The sequence below is a fragment of the Calonectris borealis genome, chromosome 1 (assembly GCF_964195595.1).
Source record: "Calonectris borealis chromosome 1, bCalBor7.hap1.2, whole genome shotgun sequence".
Lineage (NCBI taxonomy): Eukaryota > Metazoa > Chordata > Aves > Procellariiformes > Procellariidae > Calonectris > Calonectris borealis.
The window spans coordinates 44,866,573-44,892,099 of record NC_134312.1 but is presented as its reverse complement, the minus strand read 5'-3'; the positions used below and the strand labels follow the sequence as shown (position 1 = coordinate 44,892,099).

Below are 25,527 nucleotides of genomic sequence, written 5' to 3'. Positions count from 1 at the left end.
GAGCACTGGTGAGGCCACACCTCGAATCCTGTGTTCAGTTTTGGGCCCCTCACTACAAGAAGGACATGGAGGTGCTGGAGCATGTCCAGAGAAGGGCAACGAAGCTGGTGAAGGGCCTGGAGCACAAGCCTTATGAGGAGCGGCTAAGGGAACTGGGACTGTTTAGCCTGGAGAAGAGGAGGCTGAAGGGAGACCTCATCACGCTCTACAACTACCTGAAAGGAGGTTGTAGCGAGGTGGGTGTTGGTCTCTTCTCCCAAGTAACTAGCGATAGGACGAGAGGAAACGGCCTCAAGTTGCGCCAAGGGAGGTTTAGATTGGACATTAGGAAAAACTTCTTTACTGAAAGAGTGGTCAGGCCTTGGAACAGGCTGCCCAGGGAAGTGGTTGAGTCACCATCCCTGGAAGTATTTAAAAGATGTGTAGATGAGGTGCTTAGGGACATGGTTTAGTGGGCATGGTGGTGTTGGGTTGATGGTTGGACTTGATGATCTTAGAGGTCTTTTCCAACCTTAATGATTCTATGATTCTATGATTCTAAGACACTGCTGTAATTCATTATTTTATAGTTAAGTGTAGAAACAGATTTCATTTCGTACTTAAGAAGAATATAAAATAAATGGAATTCACCTCTACATATTACAACAGAATCAGAAATAAAACCAATGTTTGTAAACTTTTATGGAAAAGTTGTATCATCCTAATATTACTGCTGATTCAGTTACTGGCAGAATCCCATTAACTACAGAGGAAACTTGTTTGTGTTTTAAAAGATTTTATTTACTTAGTAACTTTCAAGGATGTTTAGATTGAAAAGAAAGACATACATACATTAATCCAGCCATCGTTAAAATGCATTGATTTAATAAGGAATAGCTTTTCTTAGACAATACCTTAAAATGTAACAATCCTAATTATCTGAAATCATGAAAAGTTGTTAATAAACTGTGAACTTACAGGTGCTAATCTTGAGGATGGTGGGGTGACTTCTTTTTAATCCATTGGTTGTCACAATACCGATTAAGTAATCAGTGCCTGGTAGAAGACTCTCAAATTTGTACATTCTACAAAGATTCAAAAGAAGAGATTGTGTTCTTTAGGATTTTAAAAATGTATGTATTTTGATATGTTAATTCTTTATAGTATTATGGATATTATTTACACATGATGTGTGTATACGTGTGTATATGCTGTCAGTCAAAAACTATTTTAGTATGATAAAATCTTAAATAGGATGCATCACACTATGGTTCACAGCAAGTTCAAGTACTAGAAAGTCTTAAAAGATTAAATTAAACATCCAGAATGACACACAGGTTCTACTGGTGCTCACTCCAGTGCAGTATTTTGTTTGCTATTCTTTGCACAAACACATCATATGAGATTTGTAATTTGTTAAAAAACGCAATTCCTAAAATGATCTTTTTTCACGAGTATAGTAATGTATATCAACAAGAACGTCAAATATATATCACATATAAGTAACACTGCAGGCTACTTCTTTTAAATATACAGTGAAACATCTGTTTTGAGTTCATGTCAGTTATTTTTTAAATGTAATCCTCATACCTTACACCGGAAGGTAACATTTTCTCCTCATTGAAGACCTTACTGTTGATTGAAATAACATATCCATCAAACATATTTTGGGCTGGTGGCCAGGTAACAGTTATTGATTCAGAGTCTCTGCTGTAGTTCAGATATTTAACTGCGCTTGGTACTGTGTGACAATAAAAAAAAGCATTACTTAAAAAATACATTTTAAATATATTACTTTATGACAGGACTTACGTCATCAGAATGCAATGAAAACTCCAGAAAAATTATGCCATATTCTTGCTTATCTCAAGGACACACAGACTAACACTGCTGCGGTAATGTGTATAGGGACTTCATGAGATCCAGAGCCAAACTGCTTGCTGCTCTGTAATGCTACTTAGTGCAGTTCTGACATCACTGATGTGGAGTTCCTCAAAAGCGGACAATTCCTCAAGAAAAGAAGTGTCAGTATAAGAGGTAACGTACTGGGCTGAGACCAAAGACCCCACTAGCACAGTATCTTGTATTCAACAGTGGCCAAAAGCGTATGTCTACAGAAAAGCAAGACTTGCATAGAATGATAATCCCCTTCAGTAATCTCCCAGACTGCAGTTTGCAGCCCAAGGATTTCCTGAGCCAAAGGTGATTTCTGTGAATCTAGTAAACCTCAGCAAATTTCTCTTTTACAAATGTCTTCAGTCTCCACTTGAACCTATGACCACAATCATCACAAAAAATATCATGTGGATAGAAGTTCTGTAACATCTATAAATTTAGTAAACAACCATTTCCTTTTGCTTGTTTTCTACTTGCTCTCTTCTAGTTTCAAGCTCTTAGTTCTTGTAAAGGAAAAGTCAGTGAATTACCATTTCTTACTTGCTCCATAATTACCTCTCCATGACTTATCCTCTCACAAATGATTTTACATTTGTAAAATGTAAAATGTGACAGAGGAACATCATTGTTCCTCTATCAGTTTTTAGCTCAGTACTTCCTTAAATACAAAACATTACATGTGTTTGATCACACTGGCTGCCCTCCTATGAACCTTTTTGATCGCATCTACTATACTTCAATTTTTCATATTAGGGACCTGTTAGAGGAAAATATAACATGCCAGATCCAATAGCCTGAAAGGCCATGTCCCGAGGTCCAACCAGCAGCAAAGCTGAAGCTGTTTTCCCAGCAGGCACACGCACACAGAGCACACATATACACCACATATATACACATATATATGGTGCTGGGAAAGATTATGGAGCGGTTCGTCTTGAGGGTGCTCACCAGTCATGTGCGGGACAACCAGGGGATCAGGCCCAGCCAGCATGGGTTCATGGAAGGCAGGTCCTGCTTGACCAACCTGATCTCCTTCTATGACCAGGTGACCTGCCTCGTGGATGAGGGAAAGGCTGTGGATGTGGTCTACCTGGACTTCAGTAAAGCCTTTGACACTGTCTCCCATGGCATTCTCCTGAGAAGCTGGCGGCTCACGGCTTAGACAGGTGCACTCTTCGCTGGGTAAAAAACTGGCTGGACAGCTGAGCCCAGAGAGTTGGGGTCAACGGAGTTAAATCCAGTTGGCGACTGGTCACGAGCGGTGTTCCCCAGGGCTCAGTTTTGGGGCCAGTCCTGTTCAATATCTTTATCAATGATCTGCACGAGGGGATCCAGTGCTCCCTCAGTAAGTTTGCAAACAACACCAAGTTGGGCGGGAGTGTTGATCTGCTCAAGGGTAGGAAGGCTCTGCAGAGGGACCTGGACAGGCTGGATCGATGGGCTGAGGCCAACTGTATGAGGTTCAACAAGGCCAAGTGCCGGGTCCTGCACTTTGGCCACAACAACCCCCAGGCAACGCTACAGGCTCGGGGAAGAATGGCTGGAAAGCTGCCCGGAGGAAAAGGACCTGGGGGTGCTGGTTGACAGCCGGCTGAACATGAGCCAGCAGTGTGCCCAGGTGGCCAAGAAGGCCAATGGCATCCTGGCCTGTATCAGAAATGGTGTGGCCAGCAGGAGTAGAGAAGTGATCATGCCCCTGTACTCGGCACTGGTAGGCCGCACCTCAAATACTGTGTTCAGTTTTGGGTCCCTCACTACAAGAAGGACATTGAGGTGCTGGAGTGTGTCCAGAGAAGGGCAACGAAGCTGGTGAAGGGCCTGGAGCACAAGTCTTATGAGGAGCGGCTGAGGGAACTGGGACTGTTTAGCCTGGAGAAGAGGAGGCTGAGGGGAGACCTCATCGCGCTCTACAACTACCTGAAAGGAGGTTGTAGTGAGGTGGGTGTTGGTCTCTTCTCCCAAGTAACAGCATTGGAACAGGCTGCCCAGGGAAGTGGTTGAGTCATCACCTCTGGAAGTATTTAAAAGACGTGTAGATGTGGCTCTTAGGGTCATGGTTTAGTGGGCATGGTGGTGTTGAGTTGATGGTTGGACTCGATGATCTTAGAGGTCTTTTCCAACCTTAATGATTCTATATATGTGGCTGATCATACAGATCACAGACAGACACTCAGAGTGCTCACACGAACACAGACACCATCAATGGCCTCATCTTGCTCCCCTCTCCAGCTCAGAACAGAGGTCCACTAGTGAGAATCCTTATATATATATGTACAAGGTGGCTGTCCCCAGCAGTTGGACTCACTCAGTCTGCCCAGTAGATGCCCCTGGATCCGAGTCTCCCCAGTTGCTGGCACACACACAGAGCTGGCCAGGCCTTCCCAGGTCCCAACAGGCGACTCCCCTGTGCTCTTGCCCTTAGAAATACACAGATGGTCTCTCACCCAGAGCTGGCCCACCCACCCCCTTGCTCCCAGGCCACATGACCTACCCACCAGCTCATCCAGCTGGATCTCACTAGTGATCACACACTCACTCACACACCCGCACTCGCTCCAGATGCTGCACCACAGACACAAGGGCTCTTTGAAACACGCTCCTGTACACATACACGCACACAGGATAGGAAAGAGTTAGAAAGGGATTTAATAAGATCAGTCAGATTGTGCTGATCAGGTGCAGGGCACAGTCAGACAAGCAAATCATTTACATGTGATGAGTCGTTTTTATCCCCTTAGCACTTGTTTTTCCCCAAATCACCTAATTCCCTCCCTTTTCCTGCCTTTGATTCCTCCCTTAAGCATCCCATAATAAGTCCTGTGCAATCCCAAACTGCTTTTCCCTGGCATCCCATAACATGTCCTACACCCCTAGGCAACAAACACCCTTAGTCCAGAAGGTGATCCAGAGACCTTCTCTCAATGACCTGTCTTGATGGGCTTCACGCCTGGACACAGGTCTGAGGCTCTTCTGAGACAGCTCTGGGAAGGACCTGGACAGGGTGTTTGCTCCTCAGGAGTCTGTAATTTGGGATCCTGCCTGCCACTGTGTTCCTCTGGACTTGTGAAGATGGGTCTTTGATGGGCTGATGGCTCCTGTGATGGGCTTGGGAATAGCCTGGCAGGGTACTATTTGGGCTCCCCTTCTTGCCATTGCCTCTCTGGGCTTCTTTGTGGGTGTGCAAGTGAACTTTTATCACACAATCTGACAGGACCAGAACTGCATGCTGTATTCAAGAGGCAAGCGTACCTGGATTTCTAGAGACAATACAGCGATGTTTTCTGTTTTGTCCCATAATCTCTTCCAACATCCCAGCTGCTTTTTACTTTGCTGCTGAGCTATATGCTGATTTTTTCATGGAACTACGCATCATATTCTCAAGATATCGCTCCAGGGATGTAACAGTCAGCTCAGAGCTGACCATATATTTGTGAAGTTTGGGTTATTTTTGCCTTGTGTATCACTTTACGCTTATTTAAACTGAATTGCGTCTGACACTTTAACATCCAGCCACTGAGGCATATATGGTCTTTTCCACAGTTACTCTTTGTTAGTTCTCATCCTTACTAATCCTGAGTAACTTTACATCAGCAAACTCTGTCACCTCTGTGTTTGCTCACTTTTCTAGATCATTTATGAGTGTTTTGGACATAACAGGTCCCAGAAGTCGTCTGACAACCTCCCTCCACTGTGAAAACTACTTTTATCTTCTATTCCCTGTTGTTAGGTCAATTTAAAAGACTGGCTCCTTTCTTAAGAGCCACAGTAAGGGAATCTCACTGACAAGTTTTTGGAAATCCACAAAGCGTCAATTGCACCTCCCCTACCACATGTTTGATGACTACTTGAAAGAATCCAAAGATGTTTTTGAGGCATACTTCTTCTATACTAGTAAGATCCTACCTTTAAACTGGAAGATACTGTGTAGTTTATTATTAGCTATAACTTTACAACCAAAAAGCAATGCAACAGTGGATGTACGCCTAGAGTGAACACAGCCTCAGAAACACTGTTGAGTTACTCTGCTAGCCAAGAATAGTGACACTGCTAGTCTGATCCAGGTTTTATCTAGAGCTAATGACCAAAACTCTTTTCTCTCCACATCATGAATTCCCACACCCAAGATGAAGGTACCATTTTCCATTGGAGCAGGATATCTCAGTATCTATGGCACTGTACATTACTGGAAACAGAGAGCAGCTCAGAGGCTTTGAACTCTCTTTTAATGTAGTTTCACTGGAATAAGAACATCATGCTTATTGAAAGAAGAAGCAACAGTGAACTGATACGACTCTGAAATTATTATCTCAAGACAGTTTGTGAAGGTTACTGGCCAGAGTACTTACTTTCTGGTGATATCCGAATAGATTTATTCACAGTGATGTCAAAAAGAAGCAACATAATTGCGTTACGAGTGAAAGCCTGATAAGGTCAGAAAGGAGAAGCATCATTCTAAAAATGAAAGAACCCTTCAGAATGAACATACTTGCTGGAGTGAGAAAAAGAAGCAGAAAAATCTGACTTCAAGGGATCTTAATTTAAAAAGGAAAAAAGTAACAATGAAAGAATGGTTTTTAAATGTATAATGGAAGGAAGCCACTAGCTGCTAGGAGAAGAACTAGAACAGACCAGAACTATGCTGCAGAGAATCAAATGTCCTAATCCAAATGAACTAAATGTAGAAACCCCCAAATTTAGTCCTGATGTAAGGGGAGGCCAATGAGAGAACATCACCTAATTTAGTTCTGAACACCTAAGTGTGTTCAAACTCAGCACTAAAGTAAGAAATCAAACATTAACGAGAAGTCTAAGAAAAAGGATTTTGTTTTCTGTAATGCTGGTAGCCAGACAGTGTGCAAGTATCAGTTACTGGACTGTACACCTGCTTGAGTCATTATGAAGTTAACGTTGGTAGTTCATTGTACACGGTAACCATATTCAAATTCTTAAAGGACACAAGCAGTCAAAGAATAAGGAAAATAACAATGAAAGAGAATAAGGAGAAAACGATGAAGATGACTCTCCTTCTCTATTTCAGACAAAAATAAAATTCAAGAAGAAAGGAAGACACAGATGGATTAAAACATGCTGAATTTGGCATTGTGGTCTCACCTGTCTCTATTTCCTTTGTCACAAAAATACTGTCTCTGAAACCTTCCTTTTCTGTTCGAATTGTGAAGTTGTACAGTTTACCAGGAGTAAGGCTGGAAAACGTTGCTGTTTCTTGCTTGACCTTCTGGACCTAGAAAACCAAATACAGCTTTCACAGAACTGCTTGCAAAATTTGCTTATCTTATGTAAATGGTACCTCCATCTATTTTAATGGGAGATACAGTTTTTAATTTAACCTTTGATTACTTAATAGAAGACTTTGAAAAATAACTGCATTGCCTATACACAAATGGTCTTTTAAAAAACATACCCTGAAAGCACTTGCACAATTTGTACATATAACTTCGTATTGCTGAAAATCTCCATCAGCACGGTCCCAAGCAATCTGTATTGAAGTGTCTGTAACGTTACCTTCTCGTACATTGAGTGGAGCTGCCAGACCTACAGAAGGACATAAAACACATTACTGTTCAATCCAAGACTTTGTTCAATCCAACACTTTTTGTATCTCTTGCGGAGACATAAAAGTGAGGACAATCAGTAACAGATTCAAACAAATAGAGGGCAAAATCTGATCACGGGCATGCAAACACACAGACATTCCAAAATAGAAAAACGGAGAAAGAACAAAGAGATAATATTGCCACTATTTAAAGAAAATTGCTTGCTTGTTTATCTTAAAATTACATGGGGTTGAACATGCATTTCTCCCTGAGGATAGAGCTGGCACTCCTAGGCGGGAAAGCCCTCCAGAATGAAGTTAATCCCTCCAATACCACCACCATAGTGCTCAGAATGTACCTAAATTTTGTCAAACAGCTCAGCAAAACTGGCTAGACCAGGCAAGACAACTACACTTTATCCCTAATTAGTATAGCCTTATATGATACAATTCAGATCACGTTACAGAGGAGCTTCTACTTTTCTCTGCACCTCTTTCATCCACAGCTGTTTCTGGCTGGAATGTACCAAAATTTACAGTTTTTCTTAGAAAACCTGTATACATGTGAGGTGTCAGATTTTTTTTTCTTCCAAGTTTCTGAGGCCCCAGAAGAGACAGACCAAAACTAGGTCTTCCAAGGCAGTTTCACACTAAATTTAGGAAATGCTTTCATAAGATCGATCAGAACCCAAATTTTTATTAAAACTATATTTTAAGAAAAATCTGCTTTCAACATTTTCACTATTTGGGGAAGAATTTTTCTGTTTTGCCCTCATTCTCCTCTTCTTTCTTCCTTGCTCCTTTTTATCCTATCTTAATTTTTCCTTTTATAATATTTCTATTATGAAAGAAACACAGCAGAAAAGAATTTCAAAGGAAAATGATAAAACAGGAAAAGAAAAAGTTCTGGAAGTATGATTATAACAAAAAATAGGAAAGTCAAAACAGAATTTCAGCAGGTATTTTTAAACAGTTTTTAAGTTCTTATTAAAATTCCTTTTATAAAAGTCTTGCTAGAAGCAGTCCCCTTCCCATAATACTTTTTTTAATGTCTTTGTTATTGAATTTATTATCTTGAAAAATGGGAATCTCAACGCTTTTATTATTTGCTTAAAGATGCACCACGAAGAATAAACTTACTAACTTCAAGACACAGAAGTGACTCCATTGATACTCATCTTCTTGGCTAAAATAAATGGTCAAAATGTGTCTTGCTTCCCACAAGGACAACAGTTTAATACGGCATAAATTCCTGAAATACTTTCTAGACATTTTATAGACTTGATATAAAAACCACAATTTAGAAAGTTTGGAAATTATAAGGGGTCGTTACAGTTGTCTTTAAAAACCAGTTAGTTTTAGTATAATTATTAATTGCTTACACAGATATATCAAGCTGATTTTTAAATAGCCTGTCTCTTCTACTGCTCTGAAATAAAAATAAATTTAAAAGAGTTTACAAATCAAAATTTAATATGGTGCAATTTTATAGGAATAAACTTAAAATACTCACACGTTTTTACACCAGATACATGGTAAAAGGAGCTCAACATTTTACCACTTTTTGTGGAAACGCAGAAATCATATTCTGTTCCTGCAGTAAGGTTTCCAATTGTTATTTTACCATCGCTTTTTAAAATGAATGTCACATTAGGTCCTCCTTTACTTGTAACATATATGCCATCAAATACTCCAATATCAGGCATGCGAACAAATAATACCACAGCATTGCTATAAAGCACACAAGGAACTACAATTTGAACAGGCTTGGGCTCTAAAAGAAGAAAAAAAAAATTGCCACATGTTAAATCAGTTGAAAATAAGTTCAATGAAAGCCACACCATAAATCTGAAGCAACTGCCCTGAGAAATATGCTTGCCCAGTGCAAACGAATAGCTACCATAATAAAACATGTCATTGCTCCGAAACAGTAAACAACCTGACCTTTTCAGGTGTTTATTACCGGAATCCTGAAGCATTCGACAAATGATTTATGAATCAAAGCAAATTAGGCTTCCAAAATTATCAATGAATTACCTTCTTGGTGCAGTTGTGGTTGAAAAGGTAAGTCAGAATAGCTGAAAAAATATACAGAAATGTACATGTGGACAGGGAGATGAACATGGAGAATGAGATACATTTGACAGATGCAATATTGACGTGTTTAGTTTTCTTCCCTTACAGCTGGCTCTGACAGTTGTGAAAAATCCCATCTAGAATTTTCTGTCATCTATGTTTGAATAAGGTATTAAATCTAATCCTATACAAAAAATTGTGAAAAAGACTAAGCCTGCTACCCTCCAAAATACTGTACAATGCAGCATTTCATATATCTATAACTTGACAGCTGCAGCCTTTACATAGCACATGTATAAATGAATCCTGCCCATTCCTTCCACATATGCAAAAAATTTATACTGTGCCAAAAGCATTTCAACATGTTGGTAAATTAAGACTAACAGGAAAGACCTTTTGATAAACAATGTAAAGCTTTTACCTTTCAGCTACTACTACTTCTAACTCTTAAAGTTCTTTCCCAGCACCCTCTTATGAATAGTAGGGTAATTTTTCTCTCACAGTTCACAGAACAACTAATGCATCTCCAAAAATAAATAATCTGTTTCAACCATTCCAATATTTTCCTATTTCAATGCAAATCAATGATTCACCCAATTTCTTCTGTCAGTGGGATTCCCAGCTATGGTCCTCATCGCAATTATCAGTACTACCAATGTGTTTCCCAAGGCTGCACCCTCTTTGAAAGTTAACAGCATCTACTTTGCTGTTAACAATTAGGATTGGATCAGTACTTTTCATATTCTAGTTTTGATCCTTGGCTATTAAGCAAATTGACTTGATCTACCAAATCTGTTAGATGACAGTAACGATAATGAGACTGATGTTGTGTGTATCATAGTCTGCAGTTTCCACTGTTAAAAGATGTCTTACTTAAGGTGCATTGAATGGTCTTCAGTTCACTCATATTTCCATTATTGACAGTTGCCACTGCTATTTCATAAGCCATTCCAGGAATTAGGAGATCAATCTTAAACTCTTCTGTATTGCTTATTAGAAACTTCTTAGTTTCACCTATGTCTGCATTAGGTTTCACTTGAATGTAGGATTCCTGACCCTCTTGTGGCAGCTTCCAGTGAAGGATTACACTCTCTTCTTGTACATCCTCTGGGTGAATATAAACAGCTGTAGGTGGACTGACAGCTTGATCAAAGAAAAAAATGTCAGTATAAAACTACAGATCAAACTCACTATCAATTTACAATCACTTCCCAATGATGCCTTTTGGTTTATTTCTGCTTCTAAAAATTTCATTATTTTAAAACTACTAATTCATTTAACTATTTCTTAAAATAGTTCATAGGCAACCACCTGTTACAGGCAGATTCTGCTTTCCATTTTCTCATAACAAATGCTTGTTTTACAAGCATATTCTGTTCCATTGGATATATACAGAGTAACAAAGATGACACAATCTGAGTCACAGCATCTATGATTAGAAAAAAAATTAATCTGTCTTCACCTACATAATTTGAGACATCATGGTAATGTTTCTACTTTGCTAAAATTAAATATACAAATCATAAATATTTATCCAACAGGATGTCACTTCTTTAGCACATATTAACGTGCTGTAAGTAAGTGAGTGAATAAATAAATAAGGGGATAGGTATCTTCACTCTTTTGGAAGGTTCTGAAGGTTAGAATCAGTAAACAGAAAAGAACACCCCCAACTTTCCCCTAATACATTTCAACAAACTGCAATCTGTACATGGCCTTAAAAATACTTCTGTGCCTTGTATTTTCAATTTAAACTCTGTCTAGTGAAATAAAACCTCCAGAAAATGGATACATCACCTGTTGTGATTAATATAGGCTTTTCATGGCAGCTTAGAGTTCCTTTTTCTGCTACATTCTGTAAATATACCTGATACTGATGATAAGGTTTTACATTTCCTATTACTATTGAAGTCTTGCTTTTTTCAACTGGTAACTGTTCCCAAATGTTGGTTTCAGTATCCAAAATGTTGATGAGGTAGTAATGAAAAGAAGCACTGGATGAATGCTGTGGAGGCTTCCACTTTAAATGTATTTCTGCAGATGAAACATATGTAGCCTCTAACTTCTGGGAGTGCAATGGTCCTATTGAATAAGATCAGGAATAGAAATAGGATAATACCTTCTGGTACCTTTTACAATAACTAACCTTTTTTTCAAATACAGACTGAAAAGCTAACAGTACACACTTACTTACATAAATGCTAAATAGTATTAGAGCAAATCAAACAGCAACTTTGACTGTATATCTAATATTGATATGCAGGGGAATATTCTCACTAGCGAATTGAGGTTTTCTGAATTGCCCAGCTCTTTATGTAGAACCGAGTTTCCTCACTTAGATCCTCTCACTTGTACTTCAGTCAGATCAGAAACATCATCTAAGACAAATAGTATGAATTACCCATGTTGGTTAAAACCTGGTCCTAATGAATTAAATGGCAAAATCTACTGAATTTCAGAAAGTGTAAGTGTTCAATGCACACTATTTTTATCAATCATTTAAAACAGTTCTTCCTTATGTCTCCTACACCTCTTCCAACAATTCAGTCACCAGTCTAATAATTAAATCGTCCTATTTTTCCTTGCCTAGACAATCATTTTTCTGTAGATAGCAATGTTGCAGCTGAAAAGCTGATTTCTGAGGTAAAACACATATTTGCTCCTCATACGAGAGAGCAGGAATATCTTTCCTCCATTATAGAGGTAACTTGCATTACAAGGTCTTATATACAGAAAACAAACCATCAGATCAGGGAGCAGAGAAGCTAGTAGGCACAGGAGATGGGAGGAGTTTCAAGTGCATAAGGCAGCCCAGGGGAAGAAGTAGTGAACTGTACAAAATGTACTTGCTGGAGAAAAGGAACAGTCCTTTCCCCTAAAGAAAAATCTGCATTTTGTTCTGACTTTAAGAAAATGGACCTCTGCCTCATATTTGGCCTGCCTTGCCAGAATTGGTAAAAATCTTAGGGCAGTATGTTTTCTTTAACTTTTGCAAATCTGAATATTTTCCCAGTACCACAGAAACAGGAACCTGAAGAAAATCTCCACCTAAAATTGTGTCCATGAAGTAATTTTTCCTTGAGGGCATGTCCATTTGATCACCTTTAGATGCAAAGGTATTTTTCATCTCTACCAACTGGCAGGTTTCATTTGGCTTCATTCAGTTAGATTTTATTAGAACATATGTTAATTGGATCATGAATTTTTCTTATGCCATACTGCATCATGCAGTGGGTCAAAACACAATGTATTTTTAAATTATGAAGCTTGTCTTAATCTTCACTGCAGATATATAGGGATATCTCTGTTTATTCCAATAAAATCTTTTACTTCAGATTGGAATGCATGCTTCTGCATTTCATCAGCATGGCCAAAAAATACCTTACTGCTACTCTGACATCCAGCTTTCCCTTTGGACATCAGCAGGAATTCTATGAGTAAAATTATGGTAAGAATAAGCTTTTAAAACATACTTTACAGAAACAGAATTTGTAGTTGGCTTCTTGCTTGTGGCCACTGAAAACTCATGAGTTTTTCCTCATCAATCCCAATAAAGCATTTTAGCACAAAAGCAAAATGAAGACATTGGAATGCACTATACCAACGGATCAATCCTGGATTCAGAATTCATGTTCAGAGTTAGTTATATTTTCAGACAAAGTATCAACAAAAGGAATAGCATAATTAAAGGAAAAATATAAAAAGTGCACGATTATCTGGTTATCACTGCTATTTATTTTTGTAACTTACTTGTTTCTATCTTCAGAATTGGACTTAAGTTAGTCTGTGCCCCTTCTAGGTTCCTTGCTGCTAATAAAAAACTATAACGAAGGCCAGGAGACAACTGCACAATTTTTGTTTGAGTTGTATTCACAGGCAAGCTCAGAATGTATGGCTTCAATTGATCAAAATAGTACTTAATTATAAGTGCAAAGCCTGACTTAAGCCATATGTCCATCTCACTCCACATAAATACAGCTTCAGTTGTCTTGACATCACGCACACTAAATGTGAAGTTTTCTGGTACCAGAGGTACTGAAAAAGAACACCAAAAATTAAAAAAATCATTGAAGATCATGAAAAACTTTTTCTTTTTATATCTGTATCTTCAAAGATAAACGTAATCGGGGGAAGGCTTTTAAAAATAAATGCAAAAGATTGGAAGAAATATAGTTACATTCATATTCACAAATATATGGTAGCTGTATATAGCAGAAAAATCCTGTGAAGAAATAGTCTGGACCAGTGGGATCTCTCTGAAGGGCATAGCAGTCAGTTTCGTCTTCTGGTATCATTGACAAAGTTGAAATACCAGCCTTTAGAAGATAAGGAGATCCATCTGTCCACAAGAGCTGACCTTCTTCCTACATTGAAAAAAATGAAATAAAAACTCCATGTATTTTTACATTATATTGATGAATTATTAAGGCTTTTGTCATTGCAAGCATATCGCCTAACCATCCAAAATTTACATAGTTCATTTATACAAATTAATTCTATAGGAAATTTTTGAATGAAGCATATATTTCCGTGTTAAATTCTATCCCTTTTATAATAGATTACAAGGTAATAATATAATATAATACAATAAAAGCCACATAAGTCTAATGTAGAGCGTTTGATCGTTACAAACAATCCTTTAAAAATCACTATTAATCAAATAAACTAATAATCAAGGATGGATAATTTTCTAAAAATGTTATTTACCTACAAAAAAATTCCTTCAGTCGAAAATATTAATAAATTCGGTCTGAAAGCAAAAATAGTTTAACTGAAAAAAATCCAGGGCTAGATTCACAATCAGACGAGGAAGTGCTGTCTTTTCCCCTTTCTCCCATGGGCCGGTAGCTCAGCTTAGGACACTCACTCGCACCCGACTCCAAATTTCTAACCTTTGAAGTACTTTCAGTTTTTCCAGCAGAACCCTACAAATACTAGACTGGGGCAACACGGTATTTTGAAGGAAAGATGCTTGTAGAACACGCTCACAGCATTGCAACGCAGACCCCTCTAGTGGGAGACAGGTTTCAGGCCGCACTGCACTAATGCATACTCATATCTACAGGGGATTAATAAAACCCCCCAACACATTTATGCATGACATTGGAGCACTCTCAGGAGGTTTACTAGCATAAATGCTTTCAGGCATAGCAAGTTTGTGGTCCTACAATCTAAGTAAATGCTTTCAGTACTGTAAAGGAGAAAAGCTGAGGTACCACCATAATTTTAAGACTTCCATTGCTTTCCCATTTTGTTAAAGATATTCAGAAGTGGGGTAGAGGGAGGAGAAAAAAAATTCAACTGTTGAATTGAAAAAAAATCAAATAAAATACTGTGATGTCTTTCATGTTCCCAAAAGAGCGAAGAAGATTTTCAATGGTAAGAAATAATTCAACTTGACTTTCAGGAGGACTTGTGTGCCTAGCCTGCTGTTTCAAAAATACTATGTAGATCAATGTATATCGTTTTCTTATACTGGTCTTCCTGGGCACCAGAGTTAACTACAAGCACAGGAAGCCACAAGATACTACGATACAAACCTCTGTAGCAGGGCTTGTAAGAGAAGCCTCAGCCTACCTTTCCCACTTCCTAACTCTGAAGAACTGCACAGAGTGTCAGGACAGATGTGAGGGTATCACCAAAGTGCTCCATTCATTCTTATCCAGAGCACTGACCTACATCTCCAGGGTCCCTGTTGGCTTTCACAAGAATGCTCACCCTCATCAAGAAGGGTTTGAATGCAGATACAGATCAAAATAGGGTTAAAGAAGGAGAAACTGTGAGAATACAAATGCTACAGAACTAATCCTGCTTACAATGTCACTAATTTTATCAGTGTCACAGTGCTTGGCAGTTTTCCTACGGCTGCTGAAATCTTCTGAGTAGGTTATAGTCTCAACTTTCATTTAATTTCATAGAATATTTCAAGTCCCATGGGCACTGGGAGAAAAAAACTTGAAAACAGAAATTTAACTCCCTAATGGTTCAAATATGAAAGAGAAAACAAAAATAATTGAATCTGTATTTTTTATCTCAGATTTTAAACAAGTCCTGCAATTCCTAGCGTATGTCCCATGCATGAACTCCTGAGGTAAGTACAATTTGGTGTAAGTACAATTAATTTGGTGTAAGTACAATTTGGAGTTCCCATAAGATGAGAGCAAATGACAACAATGATACTTAGGACGACTGTAACATGTTCATACAGTACTTGAAGACGCTAATTAAATACAAATATTTAGGAAAGAAGTGCTTGAAAAACAAGCATTTTATTATTATCCCTTGCTACTCTTAAAACAAGGTACTCATCTAGTTCATTTAACTGACTAGACTCCCACAAACATAAAAATGCATGTAATGATTGAACAGTTGACTAACAGTCAAATTCCAAACTGGCAATTATCTTTTTTCTGTGTAATCAGAGTTTAAAAAAAAATTTCTAGCACTCTTTTCAATCTGCAAAAATATTATGTTTTCATGGGATACCTATTTCTGGCAGCCTCTTACAAATATGACCTTACTTCTAAAATACCAAGTTAGTCAAGATTAATATCACTATGGTGTAAAAATTACAGAATTCTAAAATCTCATGCATAAAACAATGTTACGTGTAAAATGCATACATTACTGGTGCTTTACTAACCAGGAAGGTTAGAATGCTTCTCTAACCACAAACCTAGACACGTTTGTTTCCTCAGTTTGGATGATATCCCACTCTGACTTGTTTATGTAGCCCCATTAAGTTATTTAACAGTCTGCAAAAAAGAAATTTTCTGTCTATGACATGTTTATCACTTACCTCCTGCCCTTACAAATAAAGTTTACTTTGTTTTTACTGTTTTTTTACAGCATTTCTTTTAAAATTAATTTGACCAAAACATTATTAAAATTAAATTTCAGAGTGTAGATTTTCCAAACTGAACAGTGGCTTCCTCCCAACCTTCTGATAGTTACCACAAAAGACGTTTTCACTAAGCCTAATCACAGGAAGTCTGGATCCCACATTTCTGGCAGAGTGCCTCCATCTTTCTGAGAGCTTTTCCAATACTTTTATTTATCTCTGTAGCTGTTCCCAAATCACACACCACACCACAGCGAGTCATTTAATAACAGCAGAGCTGGCATTAAGAACCCTCATATCCCAAATATGAAAAACAGGAAACTTTTTACAAGAAATACCTTGCTCCAATCCCTTCTTCTACTGGCCTATCCAGCATCCATCCATACTGGACAGACCTTGCTAAGGTCAACACCCAACATTTCAGACCCGCATCAAAACTGAGAAAGCCAACCCCAGACCTCGATATCCATAGTAAGTTACATATGTATAGAAGATTTAAAGTCTGGTAAAGCAGCACCACCTACAGGCACAGCAATATCCCTGTGAAGTACTCACAAAAAAAGAAAAATGAAACAGGTTATGTATAAACTATATCTTTTTTTCCCAGCTATGGCCTGCTAAATATTTTCAGTATTTCTAAATAGGAAGAAATGATGATTCCTCTTATAACTACTAACAACTACACAAAAAAAAAAACCTATTCACTGCGTAGCGGTTTTTATTCCAAAGAATTGGGCTCTGTAGTTCAAAATTCTCCTGCTTTCATACATGTAATAGCAAAGAAGATAAAATAGACTGACCTTTAGGTCATTAAGACCCGTCCATAACATGATTATTTGACTAATTGTCTGGAGATACGACAAAATAAAACCATGTTCTTCTTTACTCCCTATGTCAAGAAGATGTGCCCCTCGTGAAGACGTTTCACAGATTTGTTGTGCCACCTTCCATGACTTGCTCTCCTTACCCATTCGATAGCAGCTGCTTTGGAATGCCACCCACCCTTGCGAACAGGTGCCTATAGGTGAACAAGGACAGGATTTTAAAGATATTCTGTACCATTTATGGCAGTGGTACAGTTGTAGATTTTTTATGATTACACAGACATTTTGATGATGATAGCATTTAATTAATTCACGATTGCAACCCCCCAAAAATTCAGTAATTATGAATCAACCCTCCTTCAAAATCCTGCTTCTTAAAAAATCTGATCGACTGAATTAAAAGAGTAGTAACAACAACCCAGTGAAGCAAAAAAAAGAGATCCATTAAGTTTTTAATCTACTTCAGGAAAAAAAAAATGCTTTAAGCTTAGTTTCTGATGATTCATTTTTTGAATTTTAAAATTGAAGTTAACAGATCATTTGGTTTTAATAGTTTCCTGAGTTTACGAAAATAATTATTTCATTGAGTTTGAGCCTATAACATCCCTTCTTTTGTGTTCCTAATTTTAAAGATTTTAAGTTGCATTATTAGAGTAGCACATTTAAAGGAATGAAGTTACACAATCAAGCCATAACATCCTCAGAATCCTGCCTCCTTCAAAGCACTTCTAACAAAACAGCGTAGCTAGGTTAGCCACTCAGCAGTACAAACTGAGTACACTTTGAACGCTGGCAAAAAGTGTTCCAAATCCTTACCAAATTCAGGATTTTCCCTGCCTTTTCATTGAAACTATATAGTAAATTCAATCCATACACTCAAATAATTACAATGCCAAACCTCAACATTCACTTGACTCTATTTTAGACTGCAAAAAATGTAGTTAGCTTAAAATACTTACACATACAAATTTGAATTCTTGCTCATGAAATACTAAGAAATATTAACTAGAAATAACCTTTCTGTGTCATTAACATTCAATTTCTTCCAGCTTTCTAGAAAGGAAACAATCCACATCTATTAAAAATTGCAAAATGGAATACAGGCTTTTTACAATTTACTCTTAACTCTTCCAGAAAACATGCAGTGCTTCCTTGCATTCACTGTGACTACAACAAACTCTAATATATACCTGTTTCAGCTTGAACATGCAGTGATTGAGATACATTTATAAATTCCAGATGTAATTGTTCAAATATAAACTTAAATGTATATAAGGTGGCAGGTGTCAAATTACTCCACACAAAGAATCCACTGGCGTTTTTTATAATCTGAGAAGTACCATTCAATGAAACTGAAGCTGCAAATTCTTTAGTCATTGTATTCCAATTAAAAGACACTGTAGTAGCTGTCACAAATGTTTTGATGTCATTTGCTGAAATTCCACCTAGCAGACCAAGAAAAAATAAATACTGTCTTTACCACCACAGAATAATTAGCTCACAGTTTTATTGCATTAATTTCTTTCTTCTTTTAAGAAGTGATGAGGGATACACACAGTAGGGAAAGAAAGGTAGTGTGAAGCAGAAAATGTCTTTCTTACTAAGAAAGTCATGCTCTTTTTTATTGTCATGTAACCTTATGTCTGTAGCAACCAGAAATAAAAGTTAAGTGCACAGTTTAAGGAGTGTTTAACTGTAAAAGTACATACTTTGCTAGAATATCAGTTAAGCAATAGATGTCAAGTACAGTCACAGATTAGCATGATCATGAATTATTTCCTGTAGCTTGCTAAACACACTAACTTTCATCAGAGTCAACGGCTGCTGCAACGTTTTCAACTTACTATGTATTTTTCCCAATTATGTTGTTTGTATTCAGATCCTAGACTGCATGCCAAAGCTAGTATGAGCTTATAATGGTACAAAGGTAATGCTATAAACTGTTTTAAAGCAATTAACAAAATTAAGATTAGAAAGCCCTTTCATTCTAATATTAGGTGGGACTTGTGGTCCTGAACTGATTTACAGCTGTAAATGATGTTTTTGTAAGTTCAGTGGCTAGATTCACAAATTCTTATACAAAAAGTCTGCCCCATTTAGTCACAATATTAAGACCTTCAAGCGACTCATTAACCCTTTTTAAAGAGGGACTGTCATAAAGCAGAAACAAAAGTATTTAATATTTAACCAATATATCTAATTTATATAAGACAAACAAAAACGTTTGATATTAAATTGCCAGGCTTTAAGTAACTTTTTCAATGGTCCTCTTTTATAAATCTCTTCTCCTAGAATTACTATAGTATAGCAAAGCCTATAACATTTTAAAATCTTCCAAACTTTCTATCAGTCCCGTATTGCAGAATTGTTACAGTAACCAAATGAGTTATATAAAATTATTCCTTCTACTCTTCATGGTTGAAAACATACATTGACGCAAAGTTTCTAAATAGATAAGTAAGCTCAGGATTTCAACCCCTACTTCTTTAATCTTCAGTATTAGACTAACTATAATGATACTGAAATATTTTTGTGCTACACTACTTACGTGTCTTAAATGATTTTACACTTATGATTCGGCCATTTTTTAGGGATTCTATTGTAATATCATACTTCTTATTTTCCTCAAGCAGAATTGTAGTACTGACAAGTTTCTGTTCAACTTTAGAAATGTTTCTTACGTTCTGCAAGTTAAAAGAATTTCTGGATATAGTGAGAGTAATAAAAATACAATTCATAAATGATCTACGAAGTTTTTAAAAGGGTAGCTTATATTGCAGCTCATCAAACTTAAGGCTGCAGTTAAACTGCAAAATACCCAATGCATTTAAAACACAACATTTTAGAAATCAAACTATTAACAAACACCTTCATATTAAAATCCCCATATTTTCTTTAAGTTCCAGAACATCCTGTGCTCAAAATAAGAACACCACCCTTCCTCAGAGATCTGGGGGTAGTGTCTGTGCCTCTCCTAGAGAAGTTATATTCCTCCTTCTAACCACAGTACCTTGAAGAACTTGCACATTCTTAACTTCAAACATATGCCTATCTATCCTTACTCAACCGGGATCCCCAAGGGTCTCTTAAGTCCCGCTGGCTTCAGTAGGACTATGTAAGAGTGCACATAAATGCCATGAATTACAGAATTTAGTACAATTTTTCCACACTTTCTCTTTATTTGCTATCTTACATTGGGGTTTTTTTTTTAAACAAACAAACACACAATGCTATTAACTACTGGTATCTACAGCTTAAATACAATTGGAACTACTTATCGCTCAGATTGACGAAATTTACTTTTTGACTGAAAGCATCTGCACGCTGGTATGTTACAATATAATAGTCTGGATCCTCTCCTTTGGGCAATTCAGTCCACTCCATCAAAACTACTCCAGCAGGCTTTTTCACGTGGTCACAGTCTAGACTCTCTGAACCCTGTAACAGAAAGATACATGAATGCAACTTAGTAGAAAATGCCAAAAATGTACCTCTAACTAACTAACTAAATTCTGCCAATTTTAACTACTTTTACCTAGAACTTGTCAGCCAGCAACAGTTTTTATATGGACCAGTATTACCAGCCCTACTGTGTGACACACAGAGGCTTCGTAATTTTTTACAAGTTCTGCAGGTACAGGTTCTATTTTTCTTTCTCTCCCTAGGGGTGGCCACCCCACGTCAGCTGACCCAAACACACCCTACTAGGAAAAGAGAAACCTGTCATCATTTTAGAAACAAGGTCAGAGATTTCACTTGCAATGTACGTACATAGTTAGCAGTCAGTCAGGAGTTGGAGGTCTCAGTCCTGTTCTCACATTACATGGTAAAGACTTCAGTGGCATCACTTTCACAAGTTCTGAATATCTCAGAATAAGAAACAGCAACATTCAAGAGGTAAAGAAATAATTTACTAAACACCTCCCTACTGATCCAATTTAGACATGGCAGTACAAACTTCGTTCAGCATTTCAACTTCTTACAGAGGTCAACTCATTCTAGACACAAGTCTTCTGTATTTTTGACACTGCCTTTTTAATAACTGTACCTGCCTTTGAGGGACTTTGGCTTAGCTGTTTAGAGAAGCAGGTTCCTTCTATGTTTGAATTTCATTTGGAACCAGAAACTTAGAGGTGGCTTCTATCGAACAAGATATAAACCTGAATCACACCTCTCAGATTCAGAGAAACCAAGGCATGCGATGCCAATCCCCATCACATAACATTTTTTAAAAGATTGCAGTTCTCTGTTTTAAGTTCCATTTTTCTTTTCTTTATGAATTGGGATGACAAATAAATGCCATCATTTAGCACTGAACTCAAAATGTAGTTCAAAAAACAAAACAAAAATCAAGGCATGAATAGGAATCCTAGTACTCTAAAACAAAAGTGAGCATTTTTATTATTATATTACATTGTGTTGTCCTGTAAAGCAATTTACTACACACACACACACCCACACACACACCCACCCACCCACCAACCCCATAAAAATACAAAACACCCAGCTCTTTCCTATTTGTTAACACAACATACTCTTGGACTCAATTTAGTTTAAGGTAACCTCCTTTAACTAATGACAAACTAATGTAACTATAAATCTATCAAGATCTTAATGTTCAGAGTTCAGATCACACTTTCTAAAGTATAAACTTCATAAAGTTTATAAAGCCTTTAATCTCTAAATCCTTTATAAGAGGGTACGTACCACCTCTTGGAAGCCCCCGAATTGACATACTAGACTAAAATTGATGGCATACACAAAAGTGTTTAAGGATATTGGACATTTCCAGGAAAAGTAGCAGGCTTTTAATTGATGGGTGCATAGCTGGCTTGCGTTCCCTGAAAACAACCTTGTCAAAATAAGCCAAAGGGTAGGAAAATCTGCTTTTAAAGATAATAAAAAACATATATGTGCTAATAATTGAATTTAAAAATTTAATAATTTTCTACTGTCAGCAATATTGTATGCCATTTTACTGTACATAAATACATACTCCTAGACCTAAAACCAAGAAGTTTGCAAGTGTACACAGAAATTTTACCATACTTATATCTGATGAGGGATTTAGAATGTTCCTTTTTGGTGCCAGCACCTTGCCTGTACTTTTTAGGCCCTTACACAAAGACTACAGAAATTAAAAAAAAAAAAAAAATTAAATTGACCAAAGAGCTAAGGTGCAAATCTATCTTCAGGCTAGCTACATACCAGCTAGGAGACCTAAACAACAAATACGTGTTGACTTCTGCTATCGACTACTTCTCAACATGTGACTCGAGTAAGCTTCTCAGTCTGAAAAAGAGGCACTTGAGGGGAAATACAACAGAGCTCTATAAAATCTTAAGTAGCCAGAAGAAGTGACAAAGATTGATTTTTCATTTTCTCTTCAAATACAAGAACTGTGAAGGATGAAACGTAGCTGTTATGATTCAAAGCAAACAGAGGCAGTTCTTCACAAAATAAATAGTTTATCTGACAAAGCTTAAAACGAGTACTAAAAGTTTCTATGGGCTTCAGAGGAGGCCGGACAAGTTCGAAGAAGAGAACGATACCGAAGCTCACAAAATGCACTGCAACTAAATCCATCTCAAGAAGTCCCTAAGCTGCAAATGGTGGGAACCATACATAGTATAGGTAATTCTCGTATTATGCTGTTCTTACAGTCCTCCGCAAGGATCTGCTTTTTGCCACTGCTGGAGATATGATACTGAACTTGCTGAAGTTTTTATTTCACCCTGTATCACCATCCTGAAGAGTCGGGTACTCTCAAGTACCCTGCAACTGTTGGGAAACTTCCCTGACTAAGGCAGATCACCGACTGCTGCACTATGGCTTCCACAAAAAACACTTGTTCTCAAGCTCAAATTTGGCCAGCGCAAGCGAACACTACCTGGATACTGTCAAGAAATATACCAGGAGGCTGGTTATCGCAGCAATGTTTCACCACGCCAAATACACAGATCTCTCCTCCAAAGGAAGGGAGTGGTATTTGCACCAGTAATTGAGAGCTTTGAAATCACCTTTGCTGCAAAGCATGTTAAGCTAAATGTAAAATAAAAACTATACATACAAACTCTAAATATAGATAAATATGGACAATACTATTGCAAAGTGTATTAGAAAAGTAAGCAGAAAGATACATGTGGTTCCTACGTATGTGGTTTTTAATAACAGTCAAATTAAAACCAAAGGGCTAATCCACAAATGGCAGTTTTGGATTAGAAAGCAAAATATCTCTTGCAGAAGTACACTTCCTAAAGGCGTGGCCGGAGTATACCCCTAGGTACCCGACAATATTGAATTGCCATCATCACAATGCATGTATCCGCAGTGTTCAAAAGGTGACAATTTACACAGCAGCATGAGCTAGCTCAGGACTTAAAGACACTGGCATCTGTTACTTCTTCTGGGGAACAACATTAAACCAGAAGCAGCAGGCAATAAAGCAGATCAAGGATCTCAAGAGAGCTTCCAACAATTTAAATAGAAGGAAGACTGGGAAGGTTCAGTAGCAATAATTGAGAGTTCCCTATGACTGCTAGGACGACAAAAAAGCAGTCCAAATCACAAAACATCAATTTTCAACATTCAACTAGAATATCTATCCACCTTCAAAAAAGGGAATTTTTTCTTACCTTAAAAAAATATTTTAATAAAAGCAGAAGAAGAATTGCTTGATCCATAGAGAAAGAAACGTTATAGTCCCAGTGTCTCTTATGTGATTGAATCACAACAGCTTCAAAACAAAATTGTGTTAAAAATTCTAAGACATAAGAAAAGAAAAACTAATACACGTATTTATACTTCACATAGATACAGCAACAGCCAATGGTGCACCCGAGATTCATGTCTTCGCCCTGGCCCTGCCTCTTCCCAGGCCTCATATAAAGCTTCCAGGGATCAGCTAAAGGCTGTCCTGTAACTGAAGTGGGGATGTGCCTGTTGTTCATTAGTCAATTGAAAACCCCTCAGTGTAAAAAATGTCAGGGTTTTTTAAGTTTTACTAGTGATTACTGGATCGAAATTCATTGAAATCAGTGTAACCCCTTGCACTTTCTTCAAGAAACTCTGGCTGTTTTCCAGAGTACACATTTCTAGCAAGTTGCCCCTTTATCAGTTTTCAAAATAAGCCTTAGAACAGTTTTCTGTGGAAGTACTAAGCACACCTGCAAAACCATTGATGTGTCTTTCTAGGGTGTCCAAAAGGAATAAATACAAACAGTGTAAGTTTATGATAACTTCTGTTAAATTTGCTCATCTAAAGGCAGGTGCACACCAGTATAGCACCAGAAACTGCATGAGCAAGTCTAAAACTGCTTACGGAAAATACAGAATCCTACTTTTCAATATAAAAGCAAAGCCTATAGATTTCCTAACTCGCACACAACCTACTTACTAGAGCACTTCTTAAATTTCTAGTTAGTAACTACAGCACGCAATTCCCGGGCAAATCTTCACCGCACCAGGAAGACTGGGCATCAACGGCAGGAGGAAGAACCGCCGTCGCTTTCTCCAGACACTTCCCTACCGCCGCAGACCCAGACCACGGCGGCCGCCGCAGACATTTTAAAACCCCCTCCTGACGATGGGCCCCAGCCGGGTGGCGCTGGGGAAGCTGCGGAGCCCAGAGCCGAGCAGGCGCCAAGGGGGCGGCCGCCACCCTTCCCCGCAGGAGAGTGGGGGGGGAGGCGGCTGCCGCCGCACAGGCCGCTTTCTTCTCCCCCTCCTCGCTTTCTCTGCCCCCACCCGGCACCCCCTCATTTGTTCTGGCCGTTCCTGCCCGTTTCCCTGCTGCCGGGCGGCGGAGGGAGGGTGGAGGAGCGGGTCCCGCTGGGCTGCGGGCGGCGCCGTGCGGTGGGGCCCCGGCTGCCGGCTCTCGGATTCCCTCACGCCCGCCGCGGGGGTTCAAACCCGAAGCTTCTCACTTACTTCCCGCTCCCTGAGGAGGAGCAGCTCCGCTCCCTAGGCTCGCCAGGCCGGCCCCGAGGCGGATGTCTCCGCCGGCAGCGGGACGGGCCGGCATGAGGGAAGCGGCGGCGGCGCAGCGCAGCCTGGCGCCCCCCGCCGCCCTCGGTGAGGCCGCGCCGCGGAGCCACCGAGAGACCAGCACCGCAGTGTCTTCGTTAAAATTAAAAGTTGCTGGAATGCTAAGATAGATGTATATGTATATAGGAAGTCCCTGGAACTATTCCTGCAAAATCACCAGGCTGAAAGGAAAGGCTGCGGTCGGCTGAGTGCCTGTGTGAAGCTGGGGTGCTCTGTGAGGCAGCAGCCCCCTCTGACCAGTTCCCACACCCGATTTTAGTGCGTTGTTACGCAGCTGTACTGGACTATGGACCCGTCCTCAATTCAGTACA

The 25,527-nt window shown here is 38.5% G+C and overlaps 1 protein-coding gene across 1 annotated transcript; it reads right to left on the bottom strand.

The window, feature by feature from the left end:
• Window positions 1-248: 248 nt before the first annotated feature.
• Window positions 249-25,193, bottom strand: LOC142078086 (tenascin-like). Its single transcript, XM_075140615.1, has 13 exons — window positions 25,100-25,193; window positions 22,167-22,174; window positions 20,471-20,608; window positions 19,719-19,854; window positions 17,147-17,364; window positions 13,683-13,869; window positions 13,256-13,540; window positions 10,379-10,648; window positions 8,988-9,203; window positions 7,298-7,428; window positions 6,988-7,117; window positions 1,570-1,720; window positions 249-1,064 (listed from the first exon to the last, which is right to left on the bottom strand). The coding sequence occupies exons 1-13, from the start codon at window positions 25,191-25,193 to the stop codon at window positions 938-940; spliced, it is 2,091 nt and encodes a 696-aa protein (XP_074996716.1). The 3' UTR covers window positions 249-937.
• Window positions 25,194-25,527: the final 334 nt, after the last annotated feature.